This window comes from Bos mutus, chromosome 29 (assembly GCF_027580195.1).
Source record: "Bos mutus isolate GX-2022 chromosome 29, NWIPB_WYAK_1.1, whole genome shotgun sequence".
NCBI classification, from domain to species: domain Eukaryota; kingdom Metazoa; phylum Chordata; class Mammalia; order Artiodactyla; family Bovidae; genus Bos; species Bos mutus.
This window is the reverse complement of record NC_091645.1, coordinates 6,730,824-6,749,254: the sequence shown is the minus strand read 5'-3', so window position 1 is coordinate 6,749,254 and position 18,431 is coordinate 6,730,824. Positions and strand designations below refer to the sequence as shown.

At 41.3% G+C, this 18,431-nt stretch overlaps 1 protein-coding gene across 1 annotated transcript in view; it reads right to left on the bottom strand.

Moving 5' to 3' along the window:
- RAB38 (RAB38, member RAS oncogene family) overlaps positions 1-18,431 on the bottom strand; it is a 68,847-nt gene that overhangs the window by 31,740 nt on the left and 18,676 nt on the right. The window contains exon 2 of the mRNA XM_005909918.3: positions 11,597-11,877. Coding sequence (XP_005909980.1) covers positions 11,597-11,877 — 281 coding nt within the window. The remainder of the gene's footprint in view (positions 1-11,596; positions 11,878-18,431) is intronic.

The following is an 18,431-nucleotide window of genomic DNA, read 5'->3' as shown; positions in this document are numbered from 1 at the left end:
GTGTCCTCTTTGATTTCTTTCACCAGTGTTTTATAGTTTTCTATATATAGGTCTTTAGTTTCTTTAGGTAGATATATTCCTAAGTATTTTATTCTTTCCGTTGCAATGCTGAATGGAATTGTTTCCTTAATTTCTCTTTCTGTTTTCTCATTATTAGTGTATAGGAATGCAAGGGATTTCTGTGTGTTGATTTTATATCCTGCAACTTTACTATAGTCATTGATTAGTTCTAGTAATTTTCTGGTGGAGTCTTTAGGGTTTTCTATGTAGAGGATCATGTCATCTGCAAATAGTGAGAGTTTTACTTCTTCTTTTCCAATTTGGATTCCTTTTACTTCTTTTTCTGCTCTGATTGCTGTGGCCAAAACTTCCAAAACTATGTTGAATAGTAATGGTGAAAGTGGGCACCCTTGTCTTGTTCCTGACTTTAGAGGAAATGCTTTCAATTTTTCACCATTGAGGATAATGTTTGCTGTGGGTTTGTCATATATAGCTTTTATTATGTTGAGGTATGTTCCTTCTATTCCTGCTTTCTGGAGAGTTTTTATCATAAATGGATGTTGAATTTTGTCAAAGGCTTTCTCTGCATCTATTGAGATAATCATATGGTTTTTATTTTTCAATTTGTTAATGTGGTGTATTAAACTTAAAAGCTTCTGCACATTAAAGGAAACTATTAGCAAGGTGAAAAGGCAGCCTTTAGAATGGGAGAAAATAATAGCAAATGAAGCAACTAACAAACAACTAATCTCAAAAATACACAAGAAACTCCTACAGCTCAACTCCAGAAAAATAAATGACCCAATCAAAAAATGGGCCAAAGAACTAAATAGACATTTCTCCAAAGAAGACATACAGATGGTTAACAAACACATGAAAAGATGCTCAACATCACTCATTATCAGAGAAATGCACATCAAAACCACTATGAGGTACCATTTCACACCAGTCAGAATGGCTGTGATCCAAAAGTTTACAAGCAATAAATGCTGGAGAGAGTGTGGAGAAAAGGGAACCCTCTTACACTGTTGGTGGGAATGCAAACTAGTATGGCCACTATGAAGAACAGTGTGGAGATTCCTTAAAAACCTGGAAATAGAACTGCCTTATGATCCAGCAATCCCACTGCTGGGCATACACACTGAGGGAAGCAGAAGGGAAAGAGACTCATGTACCCCAATGTTCACTGCAGCACTGTTTATAATAGCTAGGACATGGAAGCAACCTAGATGTCCATCAGCAGATGAATGGATAAGAAAGCTATGGTACATATACACATTGGAGTATTACTCAGCCATTAAAAAGAATACATTTGAATCAGTTCTAATGAGGTGGATGAAACTGGAGCCTATTATACAGAGTGAAGTAAGCCAGAAAGAAAAACACCAATACAGTATACTAACGCATATATATGGAATTTAGAAAGATGGTAACAATAACCCTATGTACGAGACAGCAAAAGAGACACTGATGTATAGAACAGTCTTATGGACTCTGTTGGAGAGGGAGAGGGTGGGAAGATTTGGGAGAATGGCATTGAAACATGTATAATATCATGTATGAAACGAGCTGCCAGTCCAGGTTCTATGCACGATACTGGATGCTTGGGGCTGGTGCACTGGGACGACCCAGAGGGATGGTATCGGAGGGGGGGGGAGGAGGGAGGAGGGTTCAGGATGGGGAACACATGTATACCTGTGGCGGATTCATTTCGATATTTGGCAAAACTAATACAATTTTGTAAAGTTTAAAAATAAAATAAAATTTAAAAAAAATTAAAAAAAAAATGAAAACCAGAAACATGAAAACAAGATCACCCACAACCCCACAATCTAACAACTGTTACCACTGGGCAAGAATTATCTCATAACTTTTTTCATATAATTGCATACTTGGTAAACAGACAAATCTCAAAAGCCCACCCTACTTGATTTTCCTTAAGAGAAAACTCCCAACCAACAGGAACTTGTATTCAATTAGTACCTTTTCCTTAGAGGATTTAGAAAATTCTAAGATAAAGCATGATATATGGGTTTCTTAGGCTCAGGACTATTGAAATTTGGGGCCAAATCATTTTCTTGGGAAGTGTGTTTGAGAGGGTACACTGTGCACTCTAGGATGTCTATAAGTCATTATGGGGAAACCCGGATGAACTTTTTGGCCAACGCAATATTTATCTATGGATCCCAGTCTCTAGCCAACCAAGTATCAGTTGCTCCATAAACAGTTATTATATAATAAGGCTAGATTGGAAAAGGCTATAAGATAGTGCAGGGTGGTGGCTGAGTGTAAAATTAGCACATCTGGCTTGAAATCCCAACTTTACAACCTACCAACTGTGAGATCTTTAGCAAGTCATTTGTGTTCTCCAATTTAAACTTTAATCCCTTCATCCATAAAGCAAGAATAATAAAAGGACTTACAAGAATCTTTTAAGGATGAGCTATTGCATGTAAAGCCACAAGCTAAAAAGAGAAGCAGTTGCTGTTGTAAGACATAATGAGTAGAGGGTCAGATCAGATGATACATAGTTCAGGCTTTGAAAGCCACAAGGCTGCTGTTGCAACTACTCAAGTCTGCAGTTGTAGTAGAAAAGCAGGCACAGATAACACGTGCACCAATGAGCATGGCTGTGCTCTGATAACCCTTCATTTACTACAGAGGGGCAGCCACATTTGGCCCACAGGTCATAGCCAGCTGACCTCTGCTTTCAGATGTCTAAATTTAAATCAAGAAGTACACCCTACAGAAGATTCTTGAACTGGACTATGAAAAAATCAAAGTGATTCCTTGGATAGGTTGAATTTTTAGCATCATGTTGTATAGTCTACCTCAAGCCAGGTCTGGAGTCTATAACAACTGTCTAAGCATGAGACAAGAAGGACCTGCACTGCAGGTAATACAAATGCAATCCCTGCAGGAGAGGATGGCAAATGCAACTCCTTGCCTCCCGCACACCTGGCTGTGGTAATAACCTCTGAGGGTCTGTCTTTATTTTTCTGCAATGTCTTAGTCATAGTTGGAGCCCATTAGTTCAGTTCAGTTCAGTCGCTCAGTCGTGTCTGATTCTTTGCGAACCCATGAATCGCAGCACACCAGGCCTCCCTGTCTATCACCAACTCCCAGAGTTCACCCAAACTCATGTCCATTGAGTCGATGATGCCATCCAACCATCTCATCCTCTGTGGTCCCATTCTCCTGCCCCCAATCCCTCCCAGCATCAGGGTCTTTTCCAATGAGTCAGCTCTTCGCATCAGGTGGCCAAAGTACTGGAGTTTCAGCTTCAGCATTAGTCCTTCCAATGAACACCGAGGACTGATCTCCTTTAGGATGGACTGGTTGGATCTCCTTGCAGTCCAAGGGACTCTCAAGAGTCTTCTCCAACACCACAGTTCAAAAGCATCAATTCTTCGGCACTCAGCTTTCTTCACAGTCCAACTCTCACATCCATACATGACCACAGGAAAAACCATAGCCTTGACTAGACGGACCTTTGTTGGCAAAGTAATGTCTCTGCTTTTGAATATGCTGTCTAGGTTGGTTATAACTTTGCTTCCAAGGAGTAAGCATCTTTTAATTTCATGGCTGCAATCACCATCTGCAGTGATTTTGGAGCCCAGAAAAATAAAGTCTGACACTGTTTCCCCTGTTTCCCCATCTATTTCCCATGAAGTGACGGGACCAGATGCCATGATCTTAGTTTTCTGAATGTTGAATTTTAAGCCAACTTTTTCACTCTCCTCTTTCACTTTCATCAAGAGGCTTTTTAGTTCCTCTTCACTTTCTGCCATAAGGGTGGTGTCATCTGCATATCTGAGGTTATTGATATTTCTCCCGCCAATCTTGATTCCAGCTTGTGCTTCTTCCCATATTACCTAGCAAATAATTAGCATAGACCTAGAAAACCTCTGGAGAATTAATTAGCTAAAGTTAAAAATTAAAATATTATTCTTAGTTTATACTGACTCCTAAACAGATGAGTTGCTTGAATTTAAGACTCATACTTAAGCTACTCTCAGTTTCAAGCAATGATTCCATTTTTCATGCAGGGCATTAAGAATCTGTCAGAAATGATGATTCAAATAGTTGTACTACAGACTAGTGGTCACTATATGAAATGATCATGACTCATAACCACTGCCATCATTTCCTGTACATGATACCTTCTAACTTTGGTCTGGTTTTGGATTTTCAAATTGGGCCCTTCCTTTTATGTTCCTAAGAACAACAGCTTTAAGCAGATTGGTTAAAAATGCCAGGTTAAACATGTTGTACCCCAACCGAGTCAGGGGAGGCACAGCCTACAACTCCAGATAAAGTCTTTGGAGACAGATGCCTAAAATGTGGCATATCTACTTCCCATAGGGAGTTCTGGCATTTTAAGAACAGGAACCTAAAAGCATGCTCTGAGCCCAGAAAAGGTTTAATACACATTGTTCACAGCACAGACTTGAACAGTCATTTGATACAAATTGTGTTGAATCAATGAATGCACCAGTGACTATCAAGAATTTTTTCATGGACTGATATTTAAAATTTGGGACTAAGCCAGAGATGGCTTACTACTTGATTGAAAAATAAAAGGATTTTTTAAGAACAATGTCCTATACTCAATTCATTAAAAAATGAATTAGTGTAACCATCTACCCATACCCAAGCTCAACAATGCATTTCCGGTTTGTATAAATGCATTGTATTTCTAATTACATATTTTCTAAAAGCCTATAAAAATAAATGATGTGTGATCCTACCCTTCAAGCAGTTTCTAGAAAATGAGCCACTTAACTGCTGCTTATTTCAGCTTTCAGAGCAATTAAAAAATAATAATGATAATGAATAAAAGTTTACTAAACAATGAAATACAGGGATTTCCTTGGCAGTCCAATGGTTATGAGTTGGCCTTCCAATGCAGGGGTGAGGTTTTGATCCCTGGTCAGGGAGCTAAGATTCCACATGACTCAAAGCCAAAAAACCAAAAGGTAAACCAGAAGCAATATTATAACAAATTAAAAAACGTTTTAAAAAAATACAACGAAATACAGAAAACTTTCCCTTTCCAAGAGAATTCTAGGCCCGCATTTCCTTACTGTTGTTGCTCAGCCGTGTCTGACTCTGTGACCGCATGGACTACAGCACGCTAGGCTCCGCCATCCCCCACTATCTCCCGGAGTTTGCTCAGATCCATGTCCCTTGAGTCGGTGATTCTATCCAACCGCCTCATTCTCTGCTGCCCTCTTCTCCTTTTGCCTTCAGTCTTTCCCTTTCACAGCATTTCCTTAAAGTGTTCTATTAGTTTGTTAAGTGTTCTATGTGGCCAAAAATAATTTACAAACTGATGCCTGAGAGAGTGCCCTTTTGGAGGAGATAATACAAAAAATATCACTACACGTGTAACACACTGTCGTTTTAGAAATCCACACTAACTAGAGACATATCTTGATTTTGAAATCTTAATCTAGGAAGGAACAAAAAGTGTCTGTTAGAATCAAAGAAGTAAGGTAATAACTATATAGCTTTAGGGAAATTGCCTAGGTCTCATCTCAATGTTTTTTTTAATTGTAATAACATTAATAGTTACTCTATAGGATCATGCCAGGATTGAATGAGTTCATACATGTAAAAATTTCTACACAAAGTTCACATACAGCAAACAGGAAGAACCTAGACATGGTTATTACCAGAGATTCAGCATGTGTGTAAGATATCAAAGGCCTGAGAATTCCAACAGCAAAGGGGACAGCGAAGTTGGTTTTCTCAAACCCATTTGATCACGTATATTAATTTGAATTCTCAGTCACAAGACTCAGAAGCCAATGCTAGCTAAACATGAAATCATTTATTCAAGGCATATTAGATTTTTTTCAGAATTACTCAGTAGGCTACAGAAACAGTAGTCTAGAAAAACCAGATTTAGCCTAAGCTTCCAGAAACTCAGATCCCATATACAACAAGTGTGATGAGAACACTGCTACCAGCCACCACTGAACACTAGGTCCTGTAATCTGCAAAGCTCTGAGGAGCTCAACTTGAATGCAGTTGTTCCTGGGACGGGATCTTGATCCTGCATCCAGCAGAGGACTCAGCAAACCACACTCTCTCCCAAAAACGGAAGTCTGTTCTGCCAGCACCCTCCCCAGAGGGGGCAAAACACAGGTTCTGCATTGCACCTTTATCCTCTAGTTGCTCACTTACGAATCAGTCTGTAGGCGGAATCTAGGTCATATGCCTGTTTTTTAGCTGCAAAGAAAGCAAAAGAAGAAAGTTTTATGGGCTCTCCCTGGGGAGGTAAGCCTTCCCTGGCGAGAAGCTCCCTAAAGATAATAAATGCGTTTTCAACAGTTACTGGAAACCCAAAACACATGAAAAATAGGTGTTTCGCTGCACCATGAAACCCCCGTGTGTTGTTGTTCAGTGGCTAAGTTGTGTCTGACTTTCTGTGACCCCATGAACTGCAGCACGCCAGGCTTCCCTGTCTTTCACCATTACCCAGAGTCTGCTCAAACTCAGTCCATTGGGTTTGTGATGCCATCCAACCATTCCATCCTCTGTTGCCCCCTTCTCCTCCTGCCTTCAATCTTTCCATGTATCAGGGTCTTTTCCAAGAAGTCGGCTCTTCACATCAGGTGGCCGAAGTTTTGGAGTTTCAGCTTCAGCATCAGTCCTTCCAGTGAGTATTCAGGGTTGATTTCCTTTAGGATTGACTGGTTTGATTTCCTTGTTGTCCAATCAACTCTCAAGAGTCTTCTCCTCTCCCTAAAAGCTACTGATGTCTTATAGAAACTACTACTGGGTATATTCCTTCCCTTAGCAGGCCACACATCAACATCTTGCTTTTTAGTTTTAGGGAAGAGACTAAAATTCAAGAGGTTAATGTTAGAAAGTTTCTTCTAGGGTACCTATTGATCTTAGAATATTCTGAGATTGAAGTGGGCCTAAAGGTCACTATAAATAGGACAGAAACAGAAAGGAAATCTTCCAGAAGTAGAGCATGCTGTGGAGGCTGCATAAACAGAAGACACTGCAGGTCTTTCTGAGACTGTTCTTGTGGCCGCTCGGGTAGATCCCACCCGCCCTATTATTTCCCATCCATATGGCATTTTCCTGGTGTCCTGCTTCTGAACACAACCTCATGGGAACCACCACAGCACAAGAGTAAGATGGAGCAGCCTGGGAAGGACTGAGATGTAGAAACAGACCCTTCTTCTGAGTGCAGCTTTTGTGAGCCTCAGAGTCAGCTACAGAGATTGAGACAAGGTGGGATGTGTGTGTGGTGGGATCAGACATAAAACATTCAGGGAGCCCTGGGTTACTTAATCTCATAGTAACTCAAAAAGGTAATTGGATCTGGCCATAGCATGAATCCAAAGGAAGTACCTTCAGAGATTCAGGCAAAAAGTATCAAGAAGGCACCAGGTAAATGGAGTAGAAGGTCAGGGGGCTCCATCAGCCGTTGATATGGGCCCAAAAGATAGGATTCTCAATCTTGGGAATGCTCTGGCAAGAGCAGGCCAAGGCCCTCATTCTAAATAGACAAATCTACCAAAGCATATTATAAATACCGAGCTTGGACACAAAAATGCATAAGAGCCATTATTAGAGATAAGGTATGATGTGGACAGTGAGATGCATCAGAGCTCCTGACCTACAGGTTAAATTAAATTACAGACCAGAAATGAAGGTGTTAAAAATAATTTTGCTAGGACCCCAGGCATAAATCAGGAATGTTCCAGAAAATGGGACATATGCTCACCCCAGTTATATGTTACCTGGCTGTAGTGAATCCCCAGGCAGAATTCAACTAAACATGGCTAAGAAAAGAAGAGAATGCAGAGGTTGAAAACGCAAGAAAACCTGACTTAGGAGACTGCTTTTCTTTTCCTTCCTTTGCTTTTGGTATTTGAAGAGATGGTGTGAAAAACCAAAGATGCTAGCATACATTTACTTTTAATTTTTTTCCCTCTCTTAATTCACAGCCAGAGGGTACCATGCGTATTCCAGCAACAGCACACGGCATGAAAATTCTTGCAGAAAGTTTCTCGAGAAGATTGAAGAGCAAAAGGCAAATTTACTTTGGCAGTGGGGTCAGCAGCAGAAAGGAGGCTTGTCTAAAGAACAAGCTCCTCTAACATCCTGCTAGTTTCAGCTTCGGGCATGGCCAGACGGCTGATGATGCCCACAGGATTTGTGCAAGAGGCGGCTGGGAGAACAAAGCCAGAGGCTGTGGACGTTAGCTCATTAGAAGTTTTGGAAACACTAAAAAAAAAGAAAATCAGATGTTTATCACCAGACTGATAATGATGTGACCCAAGAGGACTCACGTTGTTAGGAGAGACACTTTTATAAGACAAAGATCTTTATGGGAAATGTTCCCTGGTCCCAAAGGTAATCAAAGAATGAATTGGTGCTGCCTCCAAATGCTGCCATCTTAGCTTCAGGCAGACAGTCTGAGCCGGGCCTCTGTTTTGTAAACGCTGAAATACTGTCCTCAGAAAGGAAGCAGAGCTTTATCAGAGATCTTAAAAATAAAAAGACTTTGGGAACAATCTGACTAATCAAGGCTGCAGTATTGTTCCTGCTGCAGGATTGTTCCTGCACACCTCGGTGTCAACTTTGAAAACCCGCCTGGCTCTGGGAAGCCATTTTCATTATTAAGACATCCGGAAGGACAATTTCAACAGCAGTATGCTTGGAGGGAAGACAGGTGTAGGTTCTACCTTCTACAGTGAGGCCTTGTACCTTCTTGGTCATATTAGCAGTTCAGTGCCCTTTAGCCTTGGGAAACTCCGTCCGCCCTCTCTCTGTACAAAGCTTCTCTTAAAGTTTACACTTGGATTTGTAAAGGATTTGGGATTTGGAGGATTAGAAATCCAGCATTAAAGTGCATGGTGGGTCAGCCAGGCCTTAAGTTAATTAACATCATGCCCTTAAGTAGAGTTTGACACTGCAATCATTGTGCAAGGAATGTCAGCATGAAGTGAAAGAAAGTCCTTGTCCCACAAGACATTTCAGCCCTCCTCACAAATTCATAGGCCTCTTTCTTCCTTTTCTCTTATTTTTCTGTTGGTACTTATTGTCTGTCCAATATATATTGGATATATCCGTATGTTTTACTTAGGTTTTGTTGTTATTGTTATACATGAAGTCAGGATCCTGTTTCATAAATTTCTCTGTTCCCAGTGCCTGGTATATAACAGGCATCCCATAACATTTGCTGAATGAAAGAATGATGGCTTTAAATATATCCTTACATAATATGAGTCATTCGATATAGATTGCCCTCCAGATGTAAGGTCATTAATTGAGAAAAGGAGTTCTCCAAAATTCTGGTTTTTCCCCCTGTGCCTAGAGGCTTCTGGGCTGGAGACTCTTAGGAAAGAAAGGAATTTGAAGGAATATTCAAGGATCCGTGGAATGAAGTTGAGTATGGGGCTAAGGAATTGGTAAATGGATGCATTCACCCACATTATGGAATTTTTTAAAAAGCCAGACTAACGCCCAATAACTATTAAAAATGTACTATTTCTGGGACTTTCCTGACGGTCCAGCAGTTAAGACTCTGCTTCCAATGCAGGCAGCACAGGTTCGATCCCTGGTCAGGGAGCCAAGATTCCACGAGCCGCTTGGTGTGGGGGATGGTGGAGGGGTGGGGAGGAGGGCGGAGGATAGTGTTTCTTAAATGTCCGTCTCTTAATCATATCAGCAAGTATTACTTGGCTGACCTATCATTACAATAAATTCTTGAAACAAACAAACCGACAAGGTTCAATGAGAGCCAGGAAATAGAAAACAGGTATTGTGTCCCAAATCTAAGGAAAAAAATCCTAAAAAATAATAAGGAAAACAAAGGATTTTAAAAGGAAAAAGGGGAAGCACGTACAAGCATGCTGAGGCCTCAAGAAGGAAAACAAGGAACCAAGAAGTAAAACTTTCTAAACATAAGGCCAACTTAGAGGCAGCACTGGGAGAGGGCGGGCACTGAGACCCTCCCCCAAAGACTGAACCAACAGGTCAGATAAGAGGCATCGTCGCCCCGACCTCCCGCTCCAGCGCCTCCCACCCCAAGCAGTTGTTCAGTCCTCCTGCTCAAGCTTTCACTGTAGCGATAGTCTCACATCAGGTTTTTGTCTGCAATCTCTACAGCCATTACCTTAGCTCAAGGCTTTGTTGTTTTCTCATAAGAATACAATCACTACCACGTCAATCTGTCTTTCCAGAGTCTCCAAGGGCAAATCTGACCACTCTACCCTCTGGTGTAAAATCCTTCAGAGGCTCCTCCTCAGCCTATTTACCGTCTGACGGTAAATCGTCTACCTACCATGTGGGAGACCTGGGTTCAGTCCTAGGATCTGGAAGATCCCCTGGAGAAGGAAGTGGCCACCCACTCCAGTATTCTTGCCTGGAAAATCCCATGGACGGAGGAACCCGGTGGGCTATAGTCCATGGGGTCGCAAAGAGTCGGACACAATTGAATGACTTCTCTTTCTTTCTTTCTTTAAGCCTACTTAAATGATGTCCATTCAAGCTGTATTTCCAAACCACGCACTCAAAGGTTCACAGCAAGGCCTAGGTGTTAACTTCCCTCAGAGCAGAGACAATGCCTATCTTACTCAAAGATGAATCCCAAACAATTAGCACAGTGCCTGTGCTCCACAAGTATACATATGTGTATTCCACAAATAAATAAGTGGAAAATTATGATTTACAACTATGCAGAATGCAATCTTAGTAATGCAAAACATATATATATATATATGCACATAGAAAATATCAGAAAAATATATTAAACCATTTACTTTTAATTTATGATTTTTTAAATTTTTTTCAAAATGTATGATGAAAATATTTTTCTCTCTGATACTGAGACACAGAGACAAAGGGAGCAGAGTAAAAATTGTGCCCCTGATACATTAGATAACAGCGTGGAGCACAGAGGGGAGGTTAAGCCTCTCACCAGCTCACACTGGATTCTGCGTCTTCCGGCCCTGACTCTGCCCACACTTCCTGCTACTCGCTGCCACCAGGACGGTGAGCAGTGCCAAGCCACACTATGTTCCTTACAGGCGTATTTGCCACCCATTCTCTCAGCCCACTATTCCAACATTCCCAATGTGCTCGTTCTGTGCTCTGGCCATCTTTTCATTTCTAGGGCAAAGCACAGTTCCTGATACACAGTGAAACATATTAAGTGCTGATGGAGTCAACTAATACTTGAGTAAAGCACTGACACTGAAAGTGAAGCCTGTTTCTTTCATTGACTAAAATCATTCTTACCTACCAGGGCTATTGTGAGGCCTAAATGAGAAAACACACAAAAATCCCACTGGCATATCATAAGCACTCCATACATGAACACAGTTATTGAATACTGTCAGTGTGATCACATACAGGTTGCTTTGCTGCCTTAGCCACAAACACCTTAAATTGTGGGTCACAGTTGCACCCATCCCCTTGAAATAAGAACGAGATTAAAGCAGTTTGAGAACTACAAATCGCTAAACAAACATATACTATCATTATGGTAATAATGATGATGATGATATGCCATTTTCTTTGTGAATCCTGCCTACAATAAGCTTATCCTTTAACGTCACATTACCTTTGCTGATGTTTCGAACCATCCCACGAAACCATGCTCCTTGCAGAACTGGTCCATCTTGAGGCCGTTGTTCAGTAGCACATCCTTCCCCTGGTCACATTTGTTGGCCAACAAAACCACGGAAACTGGTTTGCCATTAGGGAGACTTAACTTTGAGTCCAAGTCATTCTTCCACTTTGTCACTGCTTCAAATGTAGCTGGCCTGGTGACATCGAAGACAATAAATGCACCCATAGCTTCTCGGTAATAGACCCGTGTCATGTTTCCAAATCTTTCTTGACCTATCACCAAAAAGAAACAGAAATCAAAAATTCACTTCTGTTGTAAACTGAATCATATACTGGACTCTAACAAGGCTTCCAGAATGAGCAGATCACTCCGTAAAGTGTTTCATTGCTTCTCTATAAAAAATGCACTAAATACACAACCAGGAAGCTCTTGTTTGTTTGTTTGTTTGTTTGTTTTGAATCCCAAGGGGATTCATTCATGTAATAAGTAATTATTGAAATATCCTTGGACTGTGTAACACTCCAGGACTGTGCTAATACAGTGTACCCCTAGCACATATGCCTACCTTGGTTTAATTAAAATGAAATAAAATTTAAAATTCAGTTCCACAGTCACATTTCAAGTGTTCGATAACCACATGTGGTTGTGGCTACAGTATTAGACACCCCAATAGAGAATACTTTCATTATCATAGGATGCTCTATTGGACAGTAGTGTTCTAAATATTTGGAATACAATGATTAAAACATGAAAATACCTCCCATCATGGAGTTTACATTTTAGTGGGACAATTAGTACTAATTAGATTAGCATGTTACAAAGGCATCCTCATTCAACTCCTATTAAGGATAATAGTACATTTGCTAACCATCAGAAATGTAATTTTCATAAATAATCACGAAGGTACAATTAATATTCCCATTTTAAAGTGAGACCAAGAGAGGCTAAGTAACTTCTTCAAATTATACAGATGCAAGCTTAAGAAGTTACAATCCAAAGTTGAGCTTTTTGCATCCAAAGCTCATAGTCATTTACCAACAACAAATACCCTCAGTTACTAAACCATAGTCTTGTACTCTCTCTCCCCTGGGTTTATGTACCAGGAGTGTCCCATCCAACTCAACTGAATAGAACACATGTTTATCCATCGATGCCCGTTTCTGAGCTACATGCTAGGAATACAACACTGAACTAGATGACCTATACCCTTAACTAGTCTGCAATCTATTGGGTAAGGAAAGCCTTCTGACATATAAATACATTGTTGTTGTTGTAAAAGTTGCTCAGTCATGTCCAACTCTTTGCGATCCCATGGACTATACAGTCCATGGAATTCTCCAGGCCAGAATACTGGAGTGGGTAGCCTTTCCCTTCTCCAGGGGACCTTTCCAACCCAGGGATCTAACCCAGGTCTCCTGCATTGCTGTTGGATTCTTTACCATGGATTGGTCTTATTTAGACCAATCAGCCAGAATCAGTTTTGCTCTGATTATTAATTTTCTAAATGAATATTAGCAAGTTTCTTAAACACAATAAGTTTAGCCTTCCCCATCTGCAAAAGTAATAATATGTACCTCACAGGGCTGTTACATGGATGAAATGAACTGATGTATATAAAGTACCCAGCACAGTCCCTAGCAACTAGCTAGTACTTGAGCTTTCTCTCCCTTTCTCCAGCATGTTAAAAATTATAAAAGACAATATGACAATGGTAGTGAAATCAGTTCTAGACCAGAGTTTATGAAAGAACATCACAAGAATTTGAGCTGATCAACAAATATGAAAAAAATCCTATTGCTTTTAACTCTGTCCACAAGTAATTGCTGAAGATGGGAGATACTGAAGACTGGGTTTATGTTTTCTGAACCCCAAACTCCAGAAGTGTATGACCAGGCAGAGTTATTTTATTGTGATTTGGGAACTTCTTCATGTTCAGAGTTTTATAAAGTTTCAGAAATTAAAACAAAGTGTGTATTGAATAAGCCAACTTCTTTTTAAAAAAAAATGCTGAAACTGGCATGTATCTGTAGGTCAATATACTTCTAAGGACACTTAACATTTGAGTTCAAGGTTTTGTCATGGTGAGTTTTAATTCAAGTTACCAAATTCTTTTGTAGGTCATGTTCACACCGGCATTAGCACTGTGGATTTTAAGAGGAACTGATCCATAAGCACTTAATGAAAACACATGAAGGTCAAGGCTTCCTCACCTAGTGTGTGAGCCTGTGTTCTCAGGCACATATCACTGGAAAGAAGAGCACTTTGTCAGAGCCACATGACTGTCCTAAAATATTCCTTACTTGGGTTATACCAGCATTTAAAAAAAATTCCTCACAGTCATCTAGTCAATGAAAGAGTGGTATAATACTCCTCATATGACCCAAAGCCCACAGATGAACTTTCATTTTTCCAAAATGAGTTCTAAATTTCTTTTATTTCCGTTTTTTGTTGTTTTAGATCCTTATGCATACAGTGATTTCCTTTGATACTGATCAGGGTGGCCATGACATTTCAGGAAGACAAGGGAAAAAGGTCCTCTGTGATCATTCGGAACTCTGAAGGCCTCTGGGCTTTTTCAGGATGTCTTATGATCCCTTTCAGAGAAATAATCAGATGAAGGGCAAAGTCATGGGTTATTCAATAATCTGCTTGTCCAGGGTTTTCATAGTACAGTAAGGCAGCCTTTAGGAAGAAAGATTTTACATTTCAAATATATGGCAAAGGGTCTATACAGGAAGAAAAAAAAGAGATATACTACATAGACCGCATAGACTTCCACTTTCGTAGGGATTCTGTGTGTGTGTGTGTTTGAGTTTGTGAGGGTATGTGTGTCAGATCAGAAACCAGAAGAAAAAGGTTTGTTTCTAGAAAGAAAAGACCTTTGTATATGGAGGTCACTGGGCCAGGAAACTTGGCAAGTTCGTATTTTTGGCATTCCAGCAAGAGGTCACATTCAGACCAAGAGCTTTCCGGCACTCATTTTATCCTGCCTTCGTCAGCTGACAGCCCTCTCTGCTGTTTCTTAAGAAAAGAATGAGAACCATGTGACGCTTAGTGAGTGCCTACATGTGGACCCAGTAGAGACCTGAGGAATCCATCACAGGTGATTTACTTTTTAAACAAAGACTATAATTAAAAAAAAAAAAAAAAACGCCACTGGGGTCAAATCACACATTTGACCCACATTTATTGACTAGACAATATGGTCCAGGTTCGGTGCTTTGTGCTGTAGATACAGAACTTCTAAACCAAGAGTGTCATACTGGAGGCCCAGATTGAAAATAAGTTGGTTTTCCATGTAGGTCCCCATTTCTTGTCGAACCTAAACACATACTCCATAGCCATGTGGACATGGCTCATGATTCAGTTTTCCGTCTAAAGGGATATTAAATGATAAAGCAATCAGCCGAATCACAAAGGTTAGTACAATGGCTGCGGTAATAGTTCGGATGACCTCCCACAGAAATCACTAAGTTGAAGGGTCAGAAGGTGGCCGGAGGGAGTGGGGTGGGGGCAGGGGGAGGCTTCATCTTAATCCCTTGTTACCTGTGCTGTTGCTGCTGCTGCTAAGTCACTTCAGTCGTGTCCGTTACCTGTGCAGCCTTATACAACTATATTTCTCTCCCTGAGACTCAGTTTTCTTATCTGTAAAATCAAGTTGTTCTGGCCAATCTCTAAGTACGCTTGCTGTTTTCATGTCTCCTAGCTTTATGTTCCGGAGAAGGTGATGGCACCCCACTCCTGTACTCTTGCCTGGAAAATCCCATGGATGGAGGAGCCTGGTGGGTTGCAAAGAGTCGGACACGACTGAGTGACTTCATTTTGACTTTTCACTTTCATGCATTGGAGAAGGAAATGGCAACCCACTCCAGTGTCCTTGCCTGGAGAATCCCAGGGATGGGGGAGCCTGGTGGGCTGCTGTCTATGGGGTCGCACAGAGTCGGACACGACTGAAGCGACTTAGCAGCAGCAGCAGCAGCTCTATGTTGGCCTTCCCAGGTGGTGCTAGTGGTAAAGAACCTGCCTGCCAATGCAGGAGATGTAACAGATGCGCGTTCGATCCCTGGGTCAGGAAGATCCCCTGGAGGAAGGCATGGCAACTCACTCCAGTATTCTTGCCTGGAGAATCCCATGGACAGAGGAGCCTGGCAGCTACAGTCCATAGGATCACACAGAGTGAGACACGACTGAAGAGACTTAGCACATATGCACAAAGCCCCATGATAACACCATGAAATCAAGACCTGGTTCTCTCTTCCAACGGCCTGCAATGGCCAGTTTGCTGTCATGGATTCAGCTAAAAACATACACCAGCAACACCACTATAGTATATATCTAATAATATTTTTCACTTGGTAATTATTTACTAGTACTATCTGGATGCTCTCAGCATAACCAAGCAGTGAATCTTCTAGACAGGTATAAAAACAAGAGGATTTTCTAATAACCAACTAGCTGTGTGACCTCAAACTAGTCACGTCATCATTCAGTGTCTCAGTTACCTCATTGGTAAACAAGGAACTGAATTACACACCTAAATTGAGTTCATTATTGCCTCTGGCCAACCCCCTTTGATCAGCCTCCCCCATATGAAGACATCTGGTTATCTGCTTCCTACTCCTCCTGTTCTCCCTGTGGTGGCTCCCAGAAACACCATCCACACCACCACCAGAGTGGTCCCTAAAGTCATCTTCCAGCTCCTTTCTCATCCCCACACACAAAGGGTCTCCCACATCCCACCAACACTTCTAGTTCAAAAGGGGCTCTTGACTTTGCCCCTCTGCTCCATCAGCAGTCTCTCTGCTCCAGTTCAAGCCCTCATCTGGACCCCTGAAAGCTCCTGAGGTTCTTGGCATCTCAGTTTTCATCACCTCCATTTCCCCTTACAATAAATATAAATATAACTAACACAGGTCTTCAGACAGTTGCTGTTCTGGCAGCACAAGAAATCACCTAATGGGTATAGATAAAGGAAATGAAATCACTGCCTTGAACAGGCACTCTCATGTCCATTGACAGAGCAATGAACAAAGAAAATGTGGTTGGTCAAACCTCAGTACACGCAGAACATTGGTTCCAGGACCCACTAAACATATGAAAATCCACGGGTGCCCAGGTCCCTTATAAAATGCACTCTGTCCTTTATAATCTGTGGATGTGGAATTTGCAGATACAGAGGACCAACTATATACATGTACAACAGAATATTAGTCGTAAAAAAGAAGGAAATCCTATCTTTTGCAACAACATTAGTATTATGTTAGAGAAATAAGTCAGACAGAGGAAGAAAAATACCATTTGATCTCACTAATAGGAAGAAACTAAAAACTCCGTAACAGCCAAAAATTCATAAAAACAAAGAATAAAATGGTGGTTGTCAGGGGCTAGGGGATGAGAGAACTGGGGAGATGTTGGTTAAAGGTGTGAATTTCCAGTTATAAGATGAATAAATTCTGGAGATCTCAGGCACAGCACAGTGACTGTAGTCAGCAATACTGTATTACATAATGGAAAGTTGCTAAAAGAGTAAGTCTCAAATGTTCTCAGCAAACACAAGAAGGTCATCAGGTGAGGTGTGTGTTCTGTCGTTTCAGTCATGTCCGACTCTTTGCGACCTATGGACTGCAGCCTGACCGGCTCCTCCATCCATGGGATTCTCTAGGCAAGGATTCTGGAGTGGGTTGCCATGCTCTCCTCCAGGGGATCTTCCTGAACCAGGAATCAAACTCCAGCATCTCCTGCATTGCAGGCAGATTCTTTATCTACTGAGCCACCTGGGAGTTCCTATGTGAGGTGATGGAGATGTTATTCACCTCACTGTGGGAATGATTTCACAGTATACACATATATGAAATTATCACGTTGTACACCTTAAACTTACACAAACTGAGTAACCTTATATCTCAATAGAGGCTTCCCTGGTGGCTCAGAGGGTAAAGAAACTGCCTGCAGTGCAAGGGACTTGATTCGATCCCTAGGTAGGGAAGATCCCCTGGAAAAGGCAATAACTACCCGCTCCGGTATTCTTGCCTGGAAAATTCCATGGACAGAGGAGCCTGGAGGGTTACAGTCCATAGGGTCACAAAGAGTTGGACACGACTGAGCGACTAACACATATCTCAGTAGGGCTGGGGGGACAGAAGAAATTACCCAAAATGTTTACAGAACACCCGTCCCCAGGGCATCCTCCTCAGAGATTCTTATTGTACTGCTTTTGTGTGGGGCCTAGGAAACTCTTTTTTTGTTTTTTTTTTTTAAGCCCTCTCTAGCTGAAGTTTTAAAACTTCTATTTCTATTAGAATCACTTTCAAAATACAAATATTACCACTATTCTCTGCCATTGTAGCCCTTCAATGATTCTTCCACGCTTTAAAAAAAGACACTCAAATGAAACTACACATTGGAAGACTGTCTCCAACCACCCTTCCAAGCTCTTTCTCCCGTCCCTTCCTTCCGAGTGCTCCACAGCCAAGCCACACTGGGTGACCTGTCCTTCCCAGAATACATCCTTCACTACTCTCTGGCTTTCCTGGCCTTTTTTTCTTGCAGCTCTGTTCCCAAAGTCTGAATTCCTTCCACATGTCCCCTCTCACCTTCAATTACATCCTGTGTATCCTATCTCTGTGCCCTGAAACCTCACAGAACCTGCCAGCCGGAACCCTGGCTCCCTTTTTCACGACCCCACAGCATTTTCTTTATCCTGTTCCATTCACGCTTACCATGCTGCATCTTCATGCTTCTGTCTCCAACTTGGCATTGCAAAAACCTGGAGAGCAGGCTGGTCACATTTTACACCGTAAATCTGAAGTTTATTCCTCTAATGTTT